This window comes from Gigantopelta aegis, chromosome 3, assembly GCF_016097555.1.
Source record: "Gigantopelta aegis isolate Gae_Host chromosome 3, Gae_host_genome, whole genome shotgun sequence".
NCBI classification, from domain to species: domain Eukaryota; kingdom Metazoa; phylum Mollusca; class Gastropoda; order Neomphalida; family Peltospiridae; genus Gigantopelta; species Gigantopelta aegis.
Window position 1 is genome coordinate 82,792,484 of NC_054701.1, and position 18,844 is coordinate 82,811,327.

Genomic DNA, 18,844 nt, shown 5'->3' on the forward strand with positions numbered 1-18,844 from the left:
GAAGGAACCGAATCATAATGGCCACCAGTTTCACTGTATACCCATGTTTCAAAACGTCAATGCCAGTGGCGTAGCGTGGGTTGCTAGCTCCCGGGGCAAGGCAGGTATTACGCCCCATAACCAGTGAACCGTTTGCACTCCCCGAGTCCTTTCCACCAATCCAGAAGTTTGCGCCCGGTGGCCCCGCCCACGCTAAGCCACTTGTCAATGCATAATATTACAAAATAGCATGCTTGCAAAACCCAGTGAGAGGGCTTACCATTAAGGAATGCATATTGTTTTAATATTATCTCAATGACTAGAAATGAACAATAACGTGTCACAAGTAGGAACAATCACTTCCCATTAGGTCAGGACAGGTCATAGGCTTTAACGTGCACATTCGGAACAAGCTGTTGTAGCGCACGCCTGTCATGGGCGCAGGTGTCGGCCTGGGTCGGTTTCTCCGTCCAGGACAGGAAAAGGGTTTGGGTTGGGTGGGAGAATGGAACCGTCCGCGCTGGCAAGTGCAAGAGATCACCAGCAGCCCGACAGGGTTCGGTAGCGGGCGGGGGCATTTGTGGTGCTATTGAATTTTGGCACATTTTCGAACGGTTCATCGAAAGAGAAAAGTGAGCTAATGCTTAATTTTGGTTTAGTTTGCCGTATGGTAGCTCATACTGGAACCTAGTCTATTGGTGACCTTCAACACAAACACCTCGGGTCTAGTGGAACACTCTAGCGACGTGTGTGTGTGGGGGGGGGGGGGGGGGGACGTAGCCCAGTGGTAAAGCGCTCGCTTGATACTGGGCTATTTGTCGCTCCAGCTAGTGCTCCACAACTGGTATAACAAAGGCCGTGGTATGTACTATCCTGTATGTAGGATGGTGCATATAAAAGATCCGGTGCTGCTAATCGAAAAGAGTAGCCCATGAAGTGGCGACAGCGGGTTTCCTCTCTTTATATCTGTGTGGTCCTTAGCCATATGTCTGACGACATATAATCGTAAATAATATGTGTTGAGTGTGTCGTTAAATAAAACATTTTCTTCCTTCCTTCTACTAACTTGACAAAATCCCGCCCCTTGATTTATAGTTAATTTATGACTGGCTATTTGATTTGTGATACAGGTTATTTCAAAACATATCTAATGATCAACAGCTAGTTGGATATCTGTTTAAACGAGTTGTAAGAGAACAAAAAAGTACAACCGAAATCGATAATTACTCTGTGACGTATAGGTTAACCTGAAACTGATCTGACTGGCGCATTAGTTAACTACAAGCGCTAGGGCCGTAAATAGGTTTTAGTTGAAACAGATCTTTGAATTTATTTTAAATGTTCATTTTTAAGATATATGTAAGAAATTACATTCGTGTCAATTAGATACCATTTGTCTTAAACGAGTTGTTTAAAAACGTATCAAACTCACTTGGAACCACTTGTTAGATACATTTTGAAACAACTCGTAAGATAAATAGAGAATAATACATGAGTGGCCGTTAGATCTTACGAGTTGTTTTAAAATATATCGTAACGAGCGGAAGTGAGTTTGATACGTTTTTAAAGAACAAGTTATGAAATAAATGGTATTTTACGGACACGGATGTATTATTCTATTTCTTATATATCCTCAAAAAGCAGGATTTAAGCAAATTTTAACATCTTTTTCGACTCAAAGTTATTTACAGCCTTTATTCTTGTAGCTAACTTACGCGTCACAGACAAATTATTGTCAGGTTAACTATACGTCACAGTGTAATCGATGTCGATCGTGCTGGGGTTTTTTTTTCATTAGATGTATGGCACTGGTGACCTGGACATCACCTAGGAAGAGATAGTCGTATGTCTTGGAATGGTGAGCACATCATTCGTTATTTTTGATAACACACACTTGTTAACACATCTACGTGCGATAGCATTTTAAAGACATACGACCGGCTGGTCCTAGGTGATGAGCAGGGTACGTGCTTATAAAACTTTTAGAGTCCAGACATTAGTGTCTCAGACTCTATAAGAGCCTAGTACCAGGCCAGGTCACTAATGCCACACCATCCAGCACTTGAAAAAACCCCCCAAGAAAAAAGAACGGTCGAATCGATCACTCCGTGACGTACAAGTTAACCTGAAATTGACTTGTATGGTATTTAACCACAAGTCATGTAGTATTCTCGGTCTAGTCCAATCTCCTGACAGGTGCTAGAAAGTCGTTATAGAACAACTGTGTAGTACACATCATTAGACGTCATTAAAAAAAGAAGAAAAAAAGAAGAAAAAAAGAAGAAAGCCCCTTTCGTTGATGTCGTCGTCCAGGCGGTAGACGACTGCCAGCTAACGATTGTCTACGTCAGACTATACCTGTGACGTAATATATATCGTTTGGCAGTTAGTTCATAATAAAACAGATGGCATCAACGCAAGATATGGATCAGGTAAATTTATAATTTTTAGGATGTTTGCGGTATCTGTGTGTGCTTTGATCGATATACGAGGGTTTTTAAAGTTTTATTTTTATTTTATTTTTTGTTTTATTTTTTTCTGCAATAAACATATTTAACCGTCGTTTATAAAAATTCGTTTCTTCTGGCTGGAAATTATTGGATGCAGTATACGTAAAGGCTTAATCAGGCCTACTGTATACTAATATGCAAATTATGTATGGTGAATGCCGATTGGATATTGGTAGGGGCGATAGGGTGGAGCCTTCAAATATTTCACCTGTCAATCAGAGGCTCGCGTACTTTGTTGACCGGGCGCTTGTTTGTCAATAATGAGAGATCGCTAATTAATTTACATAATGGGTGTATAGCTTTCGAGTTTGGTGGATCTTCTTGTTTACCCGATGTTGACAACGAACAGTTTTCCACCAAACATTTGATAATCCCATTGTGTACTGATTGCTACAGATTTTTTATTATTTTTTTTTTTTTAAAGAACGCTAGATTCCCACGCATAGGCCTATCATAAAAATAAATACATTACTTTTCCATGACAAAATCTTCTCTTTTTCATATTATAATTTTTTTTACATGTCCCGAGTTTGCTGTCTTTGTAAAATGTTTTAAACTGATATGGCCTTTCTCATTATTAAAATTATATTTTAAATATATTTTCTTGTTTATAATATCAGACACCGATGTTTTAAGCAAGAATTTTTTTAAATAATATATGTAATAACAGTCACATATAAAGGTCTACCAGTCGGGAACATATTAAGTCTACAATAACAACAAACTTAGGGTTCAGATTTTCTTTGAAAGTGGTCTTCTTTCACCACAGCTATCCTCTCTAAAAAGAAAAAGGCCAATAGCATGATAGCAGGGGTTGCGGAACAGGGCGAGGGAGGGGGTCGTCGCTGGAACCATGCCCCCATCCCTAATTTCCCCATAGCTATAATTATTGTGCTCAAAAGGTGTAATATGCCGTAATTGAACAATTGAAATTCAACATATTCTTGGAGAAGAATACCTCCGAGCCTCCACCCCACATGACAGGTTGGAGACCTTATAATCATCAAATCCCCCCCACCCCCCACCCCCCCACCACCAAAGTTCTGAATGACTTTATACACATTAAAAAGTAGTCTGTGACAAGTATACTGACCATGGCTCATGTTACACACTGTTATTTGATAAAATGAGGTGGAAGTTGTGATCAATTGACTGGAAGCAGTGGCCCTAGCTACTTTGTACAGCACTTGTATTAATAATGGTTATGAGAAATATAGTATTGTGTTTGTGATAGTCATCTGAAGGAAGGAAGGAAGAAATGAGTTTAATTTAACGACGCACACTCAGTGCATTTTATTTAAGGTTATATGGCGTCGGACATATGGTTAAGGGCCACACGGATATTGAGAGAGGAAACCCACTGTCGCCACTTCATGGGCTACTCTTTTCGATTAGTCCCCTGCGTGTGCTGTAACCTCACCGTGGTGCAGGGGTGTAACATTCTCTTTGAGAATGGCCAATACAGCACAAATTGAAGTTTAGAGTGAAAGTCAGTATCTATCTGTGATATTTGTATTTGTATTTTTGCAGTTCTTTACACTGTTTTTATTTATATCTTGAATTTTGGTGTTGATGTTGATCATCACCTTATTTATTTCCATTACCATAGTTTGACACCCAATAGCCGATGTATTTTTCGTGCTGGGGTGTCGTTAAACATTCATTCATTCATTCATTCATTCTTTTCGATTAGTAGAAAGGGATATTTTATATACACCATCCCACAGACAGGATAACACATACCACGGCCTTTGATATATCTGTCGTTGTGCACTGGCTGGAGCGAGAACTTAGTCATGAAGTCATATCCTGAAGACTGAAGCATCCATCATGCCAAAGCACAGTCGGTCTAGGATCGATCCCCGTCAGTGGGCCCATTGGGCTATTTCTCATTCCAACCAAGAAGAAACCCGCCAGCACCTACGTATATAACCGGAACATTATTGAAAGGGGTGCTGTCGGGTTTGTACTCCTTTTTTTTCTTCTTCTTTTTTTTACATACCCTTAAAAATATCAGGCTTAAAATAAATTTAAACGTCTTTTCAAATAAAACGTATTTATGGATTTAATGTACTTCACAGCGCAATGAGTTTTAGGTTAACTTATACGTCACAGAGCAATCAATTCCTGTCGTGTTATTGGGTGGTATGTCTGTGGTGATCGGGTCGTCACCATGGAGCAACTAATCACAAGTCTCAAAAGTGGTCTCCAATGTACGTTGAAGACGAAAATGATCTACAGTGGGTGATCTCTCACTTGGATGTGTAAGAAATAAATGTATTTAATGGGAAGTCACCATTATATGCAATTTGAGATTAGACCTTTAATTAATGTCTTTCAGAAGCCTGAAACAGAAGTAGTAGAAGCTGGAACGGGTGAAACATCCAAGGGTACAGAAAACGCGGACCGTTCCACAACAACCAATATTCCTGCTCACTTGAAAACAGAAGCAATACTAGCTAGACCGGATAGAACAACGCCTAAGCGTAGGCTATATATATATATATATTGTTTTAGTTTTGAAAGCATGACCCATAATTATGATGGTGGTGACGTCATCAACTTTTGCATTTAGCTTCAGTATTACGTTTTCATGTTTTACTCCATTTTTCACAAACTGTAAGGCCTAGGTCGATGAACTTGGGTTATAGTTGCACCTATATATATTTTATTTTTAAGTACTCTAGTATTTAAATGAATGTTCAAGTTTCAGGTTTATGTCCGTTACACAGAAACTATATCGATCTATAAATGATGGTTCAATGACATTTGGTTTACAGTTTATGGTTGCATTTATGGATGTGATCTCAGTATTTAAAATTTGTTAAATAAAATTTCTAAACAAAATTGTTTAACTGTTTAATTTTATTTATAAAACAAAAATAACTAAAATTAATCCTAAATTTAACATCGTAATTTATATATTTAAAAAAAATCAATTTTAAAACGAACATCTACGGATGCATCGATGAGTGACACCAAATAAGTTTATGGCAGACGAGACATTAAATTCCACGGAATTCGTCTTGTAAAATTAATATTTGAAGCACCATTCTTTAGTAATGTAATTATGTAATGTGTCAACTGTTGTTGTTTTTATTACAGAGGGTTTGAAGACATTCTCTCAATCTCAGCATCCCATGTACAGAACCACCAGTCATGAATATGGATCAAAGCTTCCTTCACTTTATTCCTTGCCAACTTGCTTTCATACAAGAAGTAACCAATTTTCTCAGGTTAGAAATCTTTGCATTTTTCAGTGATATGTATTTTCGTGTTTTAATGGAAAAAAACTGTTAGTTGGGCTTTAGAGGGTTAAGTGAAAGACAGAAACTTCATGTTATAAAAAGTGAACTGCAGTGATCCAAGACTATGCAAGCGTATGATACTTTTAAAATCTAGACTAATAAAAACTTCGATCTCCCTATGCCTTTTGCATAGTGCGTGGCCATGATGTTAGTGTCCATACTACTGCTCAGAGCATATGCGCACAGGCTCCCATTTCTGTAAGGAGGTGGGGGACGCAGGCTGATATTTTCCTGAATTAAATAAAAATGTCCGAATCTGGATAACATTTATTCATATTAGCATTAGGCCAAATGGCTATATAGGGTTGCAAACGAATCACTACGCATTTTTACATATTGTGGGTAGAATGATAAAATACATGGTAAAAAGATTACTGGCAAGCTAATTTTGCCCGACTTTGAAGATTTGCTTCAGCTCTGGAGGGGCACGTGCCTTCTTGCCCCTGTCTCGTACCCGTATGACCGCTCTTCCAAGCTGTATTTATAGTTGACTGATTACATTTGTATGTGAAGCAGTTGGGAAAGATTTGGGGTCGTGGTGCGAGTTTATTTTTAGTATTTAAAAAAATATATAATAATAATAATAATAATAATAATGCATTTTTCTTACACACTCGAGTAAGAGATGACCCATTGTAGGAAATATCCTCACCAAAAGATGTTGGAGATACCTTTTGAGACTTGTGACTGGCTGCTTCACGGTTATGACCTGCGGTGCGTTCAGCCAGACCGAGCAGGAAAAAAACGTCCGCTAGACTGGTTTATGCGCTTCAGGGTAAACCAAATGGCCACGTTGGGAACCAGTCAAATAGTTCGCGAACGTTAGCCAAACGTTTTTTGGCTGAACGTGGGGATGTGCCACGCTCCACGAAGCGATCGTAGCCCTAAGATACGGTTCTCTATACATTTAAGGTGATCTAAGGTGGAAGGGGGCCCTGGTTCACCCGAGCCATACAATCCAATAATATTAAGGACGTCAGAAATAGGTTGTTCTGTGACGGGGGAGTTAACTTGAAAGTGATTACAATCAATCTAATTAAAATTAGCTCCACTATTACATGTACCAGTAGAGCTAATTTTAATCAGATTGGATTACAATATGACGTGTTAACTACTACGCGAGTGCCGTAAATAGATATACACGTAGTTGGACGAAAAAAAACTGGGTTTTAAGGATGTGTAAAAACAAATTGAATAATACATTTGTGTCCGTTAGATACCATGTTTCTTATAACTTGTCTATAAACGTATCCAACTCGTTTTTGCTCTTTAAATACGGTGTTGTTGGTTTTGGGGTTGGAGTTTTTTTAATTATTATTATTATATTATTTAAACAACTCATTGTAAGAAATGTTATCCAACGGCTCACTCATGTAGTATTCTCAATATCTAAACAGGAAACAATTTAAAACAAAAGAAAAAAGTATGCGTTGGGTAGAGATCATGCAAGTCAAAAGTTATTGTTGAGGTCAATGTTCGTTTTGGGTAGATTTAAAAGACATGAAAATTGTTTTAACAACTTTATACGACTGGACGAGTCAGCTTAAAATGACAGAATATATATATATATATATATATATATATATATATATATATGAAGAGTTCAGGCACAAAACGCGATATAACCCATTTTCTTTCTAGTTTTTAGTTAAAGCCATTATTGTATGTCAGTAAGGGCTAATCGTAGGCCCGCTGATTTGCTGCAAAACGTGATTGATCCTTATGAAATTGTATTGGGTAAATCCCGTTTTTTAAAAATCAAAACGCGATATACGCCAATTAAAAACCCCATTTTTACTAAAAATGAAAAAAGGATATATCGCGTTTTGCGCCTGAACTCTTCATATATATATATATATATATATATATATATATATATATATATATATATATATATGGATATATATTGATGAATTTAATGCAGTTTCATGCATGACACCTTTGTTTTAATTTGCACAAATCTTTTAACAGAAACATTTGGATGAGGCACGTGAATTTCCAACAGGACAGGTAAAAATGGAGTCATATTTTTAAATGCTTTTTATGTCGATATTTTTTTCTCTCTTTTTTTTTTTAGCAACAAGGTGTTTCTGGCATGTACAAAAACCATTCTCTGAACACTGCTGTCGATCCCAGGTGCACCATTTGAGAACTGAATCTAGATGTAAACAGATTGACGCCATCACCTGTGAACTTAATTTGTTTCTCTTAATGTGAAACAGATAGATATGTTTGGTGCCATTTTCATCACAAGAACTCACCTGTGCACTGTTTTTGTTTTATTAATGACAGATGTTGGATTATTTTTAGAAAAGACAAAAATTTAACACAAATTATTTTAATCATCTTGTTTTGAATTGTACTCTGTGTAATGTATACTTGTCGCATTGTTTGTACTACATACTAAGCAGGTAAATCCTGCATTGCGTTCTTATATATGTACTCATGTCACAATTTTATATTATGAAAAAGAAATAAAGATTGATGAATTTATTGTTTTTCACATACAGCCATAGGGGAGAACTCATCTACCCCCGTGGTTTTTGTTTTTTGGAGGTGGGAGTTTGGGTCTTCTCATTTTGTTTGTGAGTCTGTTTTGTATGTTTGTCTGCCTGTAGTATAACTTATTATAGACTTTAGTAATATAACATAAGATCCGGTGTGCATGTCTGATTGTAGACCAAATATTTCTGTCTCTGTAAAGCTTTATCTCATGTTTTATATTGATTTGTTTAATGATATGTCCATTTTATATTAATAGCTTGTGTTCAAAAAGCCATTAAACATAAGATATAATATAGACAAATCATTAATTTTTTTTATGTAAAACATAAAATAAAGCTTTACAGAGACAGAAATATTCGGTCTAGTCTGATTGTGGTTTAACGTACTAGACTGAATGAGGTATCAGTTAAGGGTACCATATCGAATATTTATATTTTATATGAAAGATATATATTTTTTTAATATTTGTTCATCGAAATCTATGGCTATTTAGTGTGTAACACGTTTCACATTGTGTAAAAGCTACAGATTAAGCCTGATTAGCAACAATGGATATTTGATAGACACTTTCCCACAGACAGAAAGCGTATACCACAGCCAGTCACGCAGCACTGACTAGGATGGGAAAAACTGATGGGTCCACCAAGGCCAATCAGTTCAGTGTCCCACACTCACCTTGGGGCGAGACGTAGCCTAGTGGCAAAGCGCTCGCTTCATGCGCGGTCGGTTTGGATCGATCCCCGTCAGTGGGCCCATTGGGCTATTTCTCGCTCCAGCCAGTGCACCACGACTGGTATATCAAAGACCGTGGTATGTGCTATCCTGTATGGACTATCCCTTGCTCCTAATCGAAAAGAGTAACGCATGAAGTGGCGACAGCGGGTTTCCTCTCTCAATATATGTGTGGCCGACACCATATAACCGTAAATAAAATGTGTTGAGTACGTCGTTAAATAAAACATTTCCTTCCCACATCACCTTAGTCGATCACTCTACCACTGGGCTACATCTAACCCTTATTATCTGTCTGTCCGTAACGTATGTCTGTCCGCTGTCCCACATGTAGTTTTCCGGATGTTTTTTGACAATGCCTTGAGATATTGAGCTGACATTTTGTGTATAGCTTTATTATATACTGTTATAGATCAAGTTTGCGGCCGTTGCAGTGGGGCGGTGTTATGTAACTTTATATGCCTGTACCTTTTAGAAATGTGAGGTTATATATTATAAACATAATGCATGCCTATTTTGATGATTTTGTTAAGTATAACCCCCCTGTACATTAGCTCCGAAAGTTAATGGGGTGCGTTTTCACTAAGTTTTTAAGGTAAGTTTCCCACCCCACATTTTTTTTATAGTAAATACTTCATTATGAAGATATTATTAAGATGATTAATTATATAGGAAGAATATATTAAAACAATACGTCTGTTTTTAATTATTTCTATTTAATACCGTAAAGTTTCAAAATAAAGCTCTATTTTTCGTCTTTATTTTGAAAGTTACAATTCACTCACCAATAAAAAGAAAAACACTTTCATCATCTCTAGTTGTAATTTTATCATTTGAAACCCCTATAGAGAGTTGAACATGTCTTGAAAAGTGGTTCCTTTTTAATTTTTATTTTGAGGTTTTACGGTATGGTCACTTCTGCACTAAAATAGTTTAAATCATTACACAATCAGAAATTGCTGAATATTTGTTTTGGCAGGTTTTATCATTTGTTTGCTGTAATCGCAGAAGCTAACATGTCGAGGGCAATATGAAAATCTTCCATTGTAGCACTTGCATTTGCTTGCACCTTATTAAGATAGACACACAGATTTGATACATAGTTTTGTATGGACAATGGCTTGTAGTTTTTCTTCAGTCGAAACAGATCACTTGACTTTGGCAGAGACAAGCAGCTATCACGACAGTATCGAACTTCAAGGTAGAGTCTCCTGACTTGGTCATCATGTGATATTGATCTGTCCGCAATGTAAGTTTTAACATCACTGGAAGAGGTGAAAGGTCCCCCAAGGGATTTCAGTTTTTCTAAATCCACGTTTCGTCTTATATCGATTTTGAGGTTTTCACACTCTTTAGCTGAACAGTTTTGTTTGACTAATTTGTCCTGTTCATCTTTCCAAGCTTTAACAAGCTGGTTGACCTTTTCTGCTGTTTTTCTGCAGTCTTGAAATGCACTTGCAGGTTTGAGTTCAATCAAATCAAAACTCTGCCCCTTTACAATTGATGAACTAGCAATGGGCAGTTATTTTGATCCTCTTATTGACAACTCATAGTTAATCCTTCCAACCTGGCGCTCTGAGTCCATGTTACTGACTGGTGCCTTATTAAGTACGGACATGTTCTCTCTTGGTGAGAAGTTTATCACTGTTTGGGTTGAATTCACCAAAGCCAAACACATCTGCCCTTTGTCTGAACCAACCTGCTGCAAGCTTCGGTAACATTAGACCAATTACTTGTGTCACTTCGGACCTGTGAGCAGAAATAGCAGTTTCCAATGAAACAATAATATCATTGTTCCATTTGCAAGATTCATACCTATCAGTGGATATGAATTTGAAAGCAGGTTTAGAGAGGTCAAGCAGAGTGGCTGGATCAGTTGTGGATAGATCTACATAAAGTTGTTGCATAGCAGGGATTAGTTTTTCATAGTTTACTGTACCATGGTATGTCAGACTCAAGAATCCTTCAATCAGTTGTTGACCAAGTATTGGCATGGCTAATATCATGACCTGGAGGCAATCAACTTCCTGGAATGCTCTTAAAATGCAAGCAAGAGAATTGGTGACATGTTCATATTTATCAAGGAATTTGGTCAAATCTTCTCCATGGTGAATCACTATTGCACAAGCATACACAAATCTGTTAAAACGTTCTTACTTCAGCTGTACAGCATAATTGTGTTTTGGAAAAATATGTTTGTCAACTTGGTCACTGTAATTCCATGTCTTATGGTCAAAGTCATGACTTATAAGACGCATTGCAACATCAATATATTGTTGACATACTGTATCATGGCATGTAGTGGAAGTTATGAGAACTGCAGAATAAAGTTTGTCCTTTCCAGTGCCATTTTCTATATCAGCACATACGCCCACCATCTCCTTATTAAACATAAGAGCAGGGTGGGTGCTGCAAAGCAGTTCCTCCGGTATGTGATCTGTTCCTAACTCTAATGCCACCTGTTCATCAACACCAAAATTATGACTAGCAGAATCCATCATCCGAAAGGTAATTTTCTTGAATAGGTCTTCAGTTGAAACACCACTACATACTGACAGAATATTTAATATGGCTATTTTAAGATTAGCCAGATTTTTGCAACACTCGGTAGCAACTGGAAGTGAAGGAAATGCACGGAAAACACCATCGATTGTAATACCTTGTACCATGAAAGAACCAACACCCTTCTTTCGGGATCCATCATCATGGTATGTTATTACCGCATCTTCAGCTTTCATCATCTCCTCAACTATACATCGTAAAGCCAAGACTTCAATGGCTTGACCTGATGCACGAATAGACTTCTCATCAGGAGCTGTGTCCAGATCAATAAAATCCTCTTCATTGTGAAATTTCCACTGTCTTCCAAATAAGGTGTTAGCAGTAATAATAATACCTGCTACCGCTTGTGTCTTACTGCAATAGTATATGCTGATCAGTTTGTCTACTGCTGTGTAGAATTCTGGCTTAATTTTCCTTTCACTTTCTCTTATATGGAGCCATTGACTTGGCATCTGATCATCTTTTATCATGTTTGAGTAAACATGTCTTCTGAATCTCTTCCTGTTATTTTCACCATCATCATTCTCGTCTGGCTCATATTCAGCATCACTGTCTACATTAAGTGAAGTGCCCATCTCAGCTGAATCATCAGTTTGCATCTCATCATCATTGACATCATACCAAGATATTCTTTTCTGAACTGTTTCTAGGTCACATTTATCTTTCTGTTTCAGTCGATCCTGGCTTTCCATTTCAAATTTCTTTCTTTTCATTGTTTTTGACCACTGTCTGTCTACAAAATCATCACAATAGCCAATTCTTGGCCCTCTTTGATCATTCAAAAACTTTTATTCTATTTCAAGCATTTTGATACCAGTTTCCCCTCTCTAAGATCTTTCTTCTTCTTTCATCCTTAGTAGAAATGTCAAACAAGGTAACCTTTACCCGTTGATTGTATATCTTCATTTTATCCTTCCATTGCTTATTCCGACGCTCAACTCTAGTTTGTACATTTCTGATGAATTCTTTAGACAAGACACCAGACACTAACCCCAATACACACAGTATAATGTCATGCAATCCGACAGAGGGGACAAATGAGAACACATTAACTACCCAAAGAATGACAGATTCCATGCAATCACAAGAACTATCTACCACCACAATAAATGAAAGTAGAATTATACCGGAATCTGCTACACTATGTGGGCCAGACAAAGAACCTACAGAGTGTTCACCAACAAATCAGGCCTCAGCTGAAATGCATGAAAGAGTGACGGAACATCAAAGCTCCAAGGAAACAGCAAAAAAAGTCAACTCCTCAACAGAGTGTTCACCAACAAATCAGGTCTCTGCGGAAATACATGAAAGAGTGACGGAACATCAAAGCTTCAAGGAAACAGCAAACAGAGTCAACTGCTCAACTCAGTGTGAAGACCCAGCAGTCACCTCCCTAACTGCCATAGAAATGTCAATTTGCGACTTATTCCTCCAGTTCAAAAGCCTGGCCACCAAAGAGGAAACACACACACCACAAATCCAGCCCACCATGGACAAAACACCACTACAAAATGAAATGACAAATATAACAGCCAGCATCACAGAACTAAAAAAAAGCAGTGAATCAGCTCACAGACGGAATGAATAAAAAGATGAAAAATATTTTCGAACGCCTTCCAAGCTACTCACAAATTCTCCAAATAACCCGTAAAGAAACTACAACACAAATAGTCTCAACACAGACAGACATAGAACTCACTTTAAGAAATCACCACCAGTGGCATCTGCTCAACAAGAGTCATCTGTCCAACAAGACCAACCTATGGAACAGCCAATGCCACCCACAGCTGAATATGACACAGTCCTCGGACAAAGGAAGCAAACTGCACAAAAGGAACAAACAGAAAAGAACACTGAACACACGTTGAAAACATTGCAAACAACAACTACCACAAAGACCAGTTCTGCAGAGGAAAACAACACACTGACTAATCAAAACCCAACAGTCAATGGAAATGAAGGACACAACCACCAAAGGGCGCATCAAGATGTTCTCATCATTGCGGACTCAAACACAAGGATGATTCGCCCCCGAAACATAGTGCCCAATAAACAGTCATCACGGGTTGTACTAGGGGGAAAAACCATCAGAGGTGCCATAAAATTCATTACAAACATGAAGATATCACCATCCCACATCATCATTCAGACAGGAGGGAATGACATTGACAGCAATGAAGAAGCCACAGTATTAAAGGAATTTGAAGAACTCATAAGCTCAATGAAAAACTTGAAAAATACACAAGGATACATCAGCGTAACATTTCACCAGAACATCCCTGAATCGAAAAAACGGAGCCTCGACGATCATTTTCACACACTATGCACACACAGTTCAGTCACATATGCAAGCATGCTTACAGTGAGTACAAACAAAAACAACTTCATTCAAGGTGACCCTAAACATCTGAACTCATTGGGTATCAGCAAGGTGATATCAGTGTACAAACATATTCTCTTCCCAAAATTTGGCCTTCTATACTCACCCTCCACATCACATTCACCTTCATACTCGCCACCTACACGACACTACAAAGACCAAGAAGATGATTGGAGAAGAAACTATTATAGAAAACCCCAGCTACAATACACACGACCAATTTGGAAACAATCTGTACACGAAGGACAATCATATACAATCAACAACAATACGACCAACAGAAATCAAGCACAAGGACCCCACCCTAGGCGTAACTCAGACTTCAACATACCACTCTCCAATTACTTCAAGGCACTAGAATCTCTTGTTTAATCTCTAGAAGAAGATTCTGTGTCATATCCAGTTAACAATTAACCATGCTTGAATGTGTATTAATATTGTACCCTTTACTATGCAATATTTACTTAACCATTTTGACTAGTATACTTCCAGCCATTTGTATCAGGATAACATCCATACAGGTTTTTGTGCCAAACAGGTATGTACATCATATCTGATGTTATTATTCATGTGCTATTTAACTATATTATAAGACTAATGAGACTAACCCATGCATATTGGTGCTATAGAAACATTGTGTATGCATCACTGTACCGTTATATGTGTGAGTGAGTGGGTGTATATGTATGTGGTGTGTGCGTGTGTGTGTGTGTGTGTGTGTGTGTGTGGGCGTGTGTGTGCAGATGTGGACATGTATACACTCACATCACCATACAAACCTACAAGTTTAGGGTGACTTCATCTATGTTGGATTTTCTGTCGTCTACCTTGCAAACATAGCTCTTTCTCCCCATATTATGAAAGGCACATCAGTAAACCCAGCTAAATTGCTATCAATATTGTCATGGAATATTGATGCCTTAAAACACAAATTAAATTGCCCACTAGTAATGGAACAACTTTCCACACATGATATTATATGCCTACAGGAGACCCACACAAACACACACAAAATTGACATAGGTAGTGTTACAACCACGATAGAAGGGTATACCTCTAAAATAAAACATTGTCAGAAAAACTCGAAGCGTTCATGTGGTAGAGGGTCTGGAGGTCTGCTTATCCTATATAAAAACGAGCTTCACCAACATATAACTGAAATCAATAACAACAACGATTACACACTTTGGTTGAGAATCTCTGGACAGGTACTGGGGAGGGACAAAGACACCTTTTTATGTTCATTTTACATTCCACCATCAGACTCGCCTTACTTCCAAGATCAGTATTCCACTTTAGAAGCTGAGGTAGCTGAATATAGCATAAAAGGGTCTGTTCTCATAATGGGAGACACAAATGGCAGAACAGCAGACAAAACTACCATACTAAATGATTACATACCACATGACACAAATGACTTCATACCCGTACCAACAGACTATATACTAGACTATATCACACGCAACCGAAAATCACAGGACACAACCATTAACACACATGGCAGAAAACTAACAGACTTTTGCATAACGACCGGTATGCGAATACTTAATGGAAGAACTCCTGGCGACTATTTAGGAAAATTAACCTGTTTCAATACCCAAGGCCCAAGTGCAGTAGACTATGTCATCTGTCAGAGTAATTATTTGTCCGATATCATCAGCCTAAACGTTAAAAATATTACCCCAAATTCCATTCACTCCCCCCTATCAGTGATCATTAAAGGCAAAGTATCTCACAATAAAGTACAGCCACCTAAACTACAACAACTGAATTCAAAACACAGAATCAACACAGAAAATAAAACAGCCTATCAACAACAGCTCCTTTCGTTAAAATCATTGGAAAAAATACAAAACTTTATGAATTCCAACATCTCTGCTGACAATATTAATAATAGTGTTGAAACACTGAACAATATCCTGCTGTTGGCAGCATCTAAAGTATCACCCATACATCACACACACAAAACCACAAAACACAAAAGGAAAAAACAACAAAAAACAACAAATATAAGTGCACTCCAGTCACAATTCCGGAGCTTGGCAAGAAAATTGAAAATAAATCCACAGAATACAACACTACGTAACACATTAATGAAAACAAAGAAAAAACTACATAGAAGCAATAAAAAACTTGAAAGAATACTAAAAGAGGAACTATATACAAAATTAGAAGATCTAAATGAAAACAACCCAAAAGAATACTGGAACATAATAAATAAAATGACCAATAAACACGCATCTAACAGTGCTGAGCTACCTGATGAAATGGTTAATAATTTAACCAATCATTTTAAGGAACTCAATAGTGACCTTAATTCATACTCAAACAGTAACTCACAAGAATTGCTTAAAGAACTCAAAACACTGGAAAATAAAAAAACATGAGACATGCCTAGATAGTCACATCACAACAAAAGAAATAACAATAGCCATAAAGACACTAAAACTTAACAAAGCATGTGGCCCTGAAAACATCTCCAATGAAATGATTAAATTTGGCCATGACATAATAAGCTCCCCATTAGCCAAACTGTTTAATGCAGTATATAACACAGGGACATTTCCATCCAGCTGGACTAACGGATATATAACGCCGATACATAAAAAGGGAAACCCAATGGACCCCAAAAATTATAGAGGAATAACTATAACAAGTTGCCTAGGTAAACTGTTTTCTACCATTCTCAACAACCGTCTAACCAGTCATCTAGAAGAGAAAAAACTGCTATCAGATAATCAATCAGGTTTCAGAAAAGACAGAAGAACAACTGATAACATTTTCATTTTAAAAACTATTATAAATAAATATGTAGAAAAGCAACACAAGAAACTATACGTATGCTTTATAGATTTCCAAAAAGCCTTTGACACGGTGTGGAGAGGACTCCTTCTCAAAACACTACGGCTTGGTCTTGGCGGAAAGTTTTATAACATTATCAAGTCCATGTACAACAAGACAGAAGTGGCAGTAAAATTTTCAAATGGGGTATCAGACCACTTCCCTTCTAACATTGGAGTAAAACAGGGGGATAGTTTAAGTCCTACTATGTTTAACATATATACAGATGACCTTACCTTTCCAACAAATATATGTACACCAGTAACGCTCCAGAAACAAACAATATCACATTTGCTATGGGCCGACGATCTAGTCCTTATATCTGAAACCGCCAACAGTCTACAAGAATGCCTCAACACGCTTAGTAACTTTTGCAAATCATGGCACCTTAATATTAACCCAGCAAAATCAAATTCTATGATAATACAAAAAGGAAAAAGCCCCACTAATCTGAAATTATACCTGGAACAAGATGAAATAGTTCAAACAAACAACTACACTTACTTAGGATGCAACATAAACTCTGTCGGAAACTTCACACAAACAAAACTAGAACTAAGCAAGAAGGGCTCAAAGGCCCTTTTTAAATTACATATGACTTTCGGGGGGACAAACCCTCCTCCATATATTTATAATAAGCTTTTTGACTCTCTTATTAAACCGATCCTGCTATATAACTGTGAGGTATGGGGCAGCGAACTCTACGGCAAATTAAAAAAGCACAACCAACACACATTTTTGGACACATTAGAAAACGAGCCATATGAAAAAATACACACAAAATTTTGTAAAACCTCCAAGTCGGAAAGAATAGCACCAATATTGCATGCAAAAGCGAACTTGGAAGATATCCACTGATTAATAACATACACACCAATATATATAAATACTGGGCATACCTAGAACGCATAGAAACGTCGAGAACAATTCTCTATGACGCAATACAATGCAGTAAAGAACTACAGTCACAACGCAACATAGGCTGGCATGCATATTGCAATTTTATGTTTGAAATTAATAATATCGACCCACTTAAACTAAAAAATAACAAAAACTGCATGAAAAGAAATGCAAAAGCCATAACTGAAACCCTTAACAACAATTTCAAAGAATACTTTACAATAAAACTAGAAAAATCTGAAAAACTCCAAATATTCAAACATATTAAAGATGAATATAACTTAACCGAATATCTAAACCAAATTAAAAATGTAAACTTTAGGCAGGCACTTACAAAACTAAGAATATGCGCTCACCGACTTGAAATTGAAACTGGACGATATAGGAACACTGACAGAAAAGACAGACTATGCAGACTGTGTAACCAAGAAGTAGAAGACGAAATACATTTTTTGACAACATGTCCCAAAACTTCCACATACGAAATATCCTATACAATAAAATACAACAACTCTGCCCAGACTTTCAACATCTAACCAACAAAGAGAAATCGTTTTTTCTCTTAGACTGCCCAGGGAATATATCCGTAATAATAGGTCAGTCGTGCTATGAAATGTTAAATCACAGAAGGACAGAACTCTTTAGACCCCCTACCACAGTCTAGAACAAACTAAAAACAAAACCACATAACTATACTTTTATTCTCTTTCATGTATGCATTTATATCTGTATGTTATTTTATATTCATGCATAAAGGCAATTCATTTTAGAGTTTTATGTAACATTATAACATGTTCATGATGGTAGCATCATTATTAGCACTACTAGTTTATGTTTATGTACATTTCTGTATGATGCATATATGGAAATAAATGATTTGAATTGAATTGATATACAGTTTTTCAATACTTTGAGTAACAGCCTTCACTGTTTGAGTATAAATATTGCAAAACATCCAGTGCTCTATTAAGACGTAAGCTAAAATTCTTGCAGCATTAGTGACTGATCGCTGAGCTTGACCTGCTCTTTCTGCCTTTAGCAGATACATCATGGCTTCGATGATTGTTTTTTGAACAGGAAGTTTCCCCACCGGCAATGAAGCATTTTCAATATATATTTCTTCACCA

The 18,844-nt window shown here is 37.2% G+C and overlaps 1 protein-coding gene across 1 annotated transcript; it reads left to right on the forward strand.

The window, feature by feature from the left end:
• The first annotated feature begins 2,257 nt into the window (after positions 1 to 2,257).
• LOC121369177 (UPF0691 protein C9orf116 homolog) lies at positions 2,258 to 8,288 on the forward strand. Its single transcript, XM_041494091.1, has 4 exons — positions 2,258 to 2,411; positions 4,831 to 4,975; positions 5,595 to 5,725; positions 7,875 to 8,288. The coding sequence occupies exons 1-4, from the start codon at positions 2,385 to 2,387 to the stop codon at positions 7,944 to 7,946; spliced, it is 375 nt and encodes a 124-aa protein (XP_041350025.1). The 5' UTR covers positions 2,258 to 2,384; the 3' UTR covers positions 7,947 to 8,288.
• The last annotated feature ends 10,556 nt before the right edge of the window (positions 8,289 to 18,844 follow it).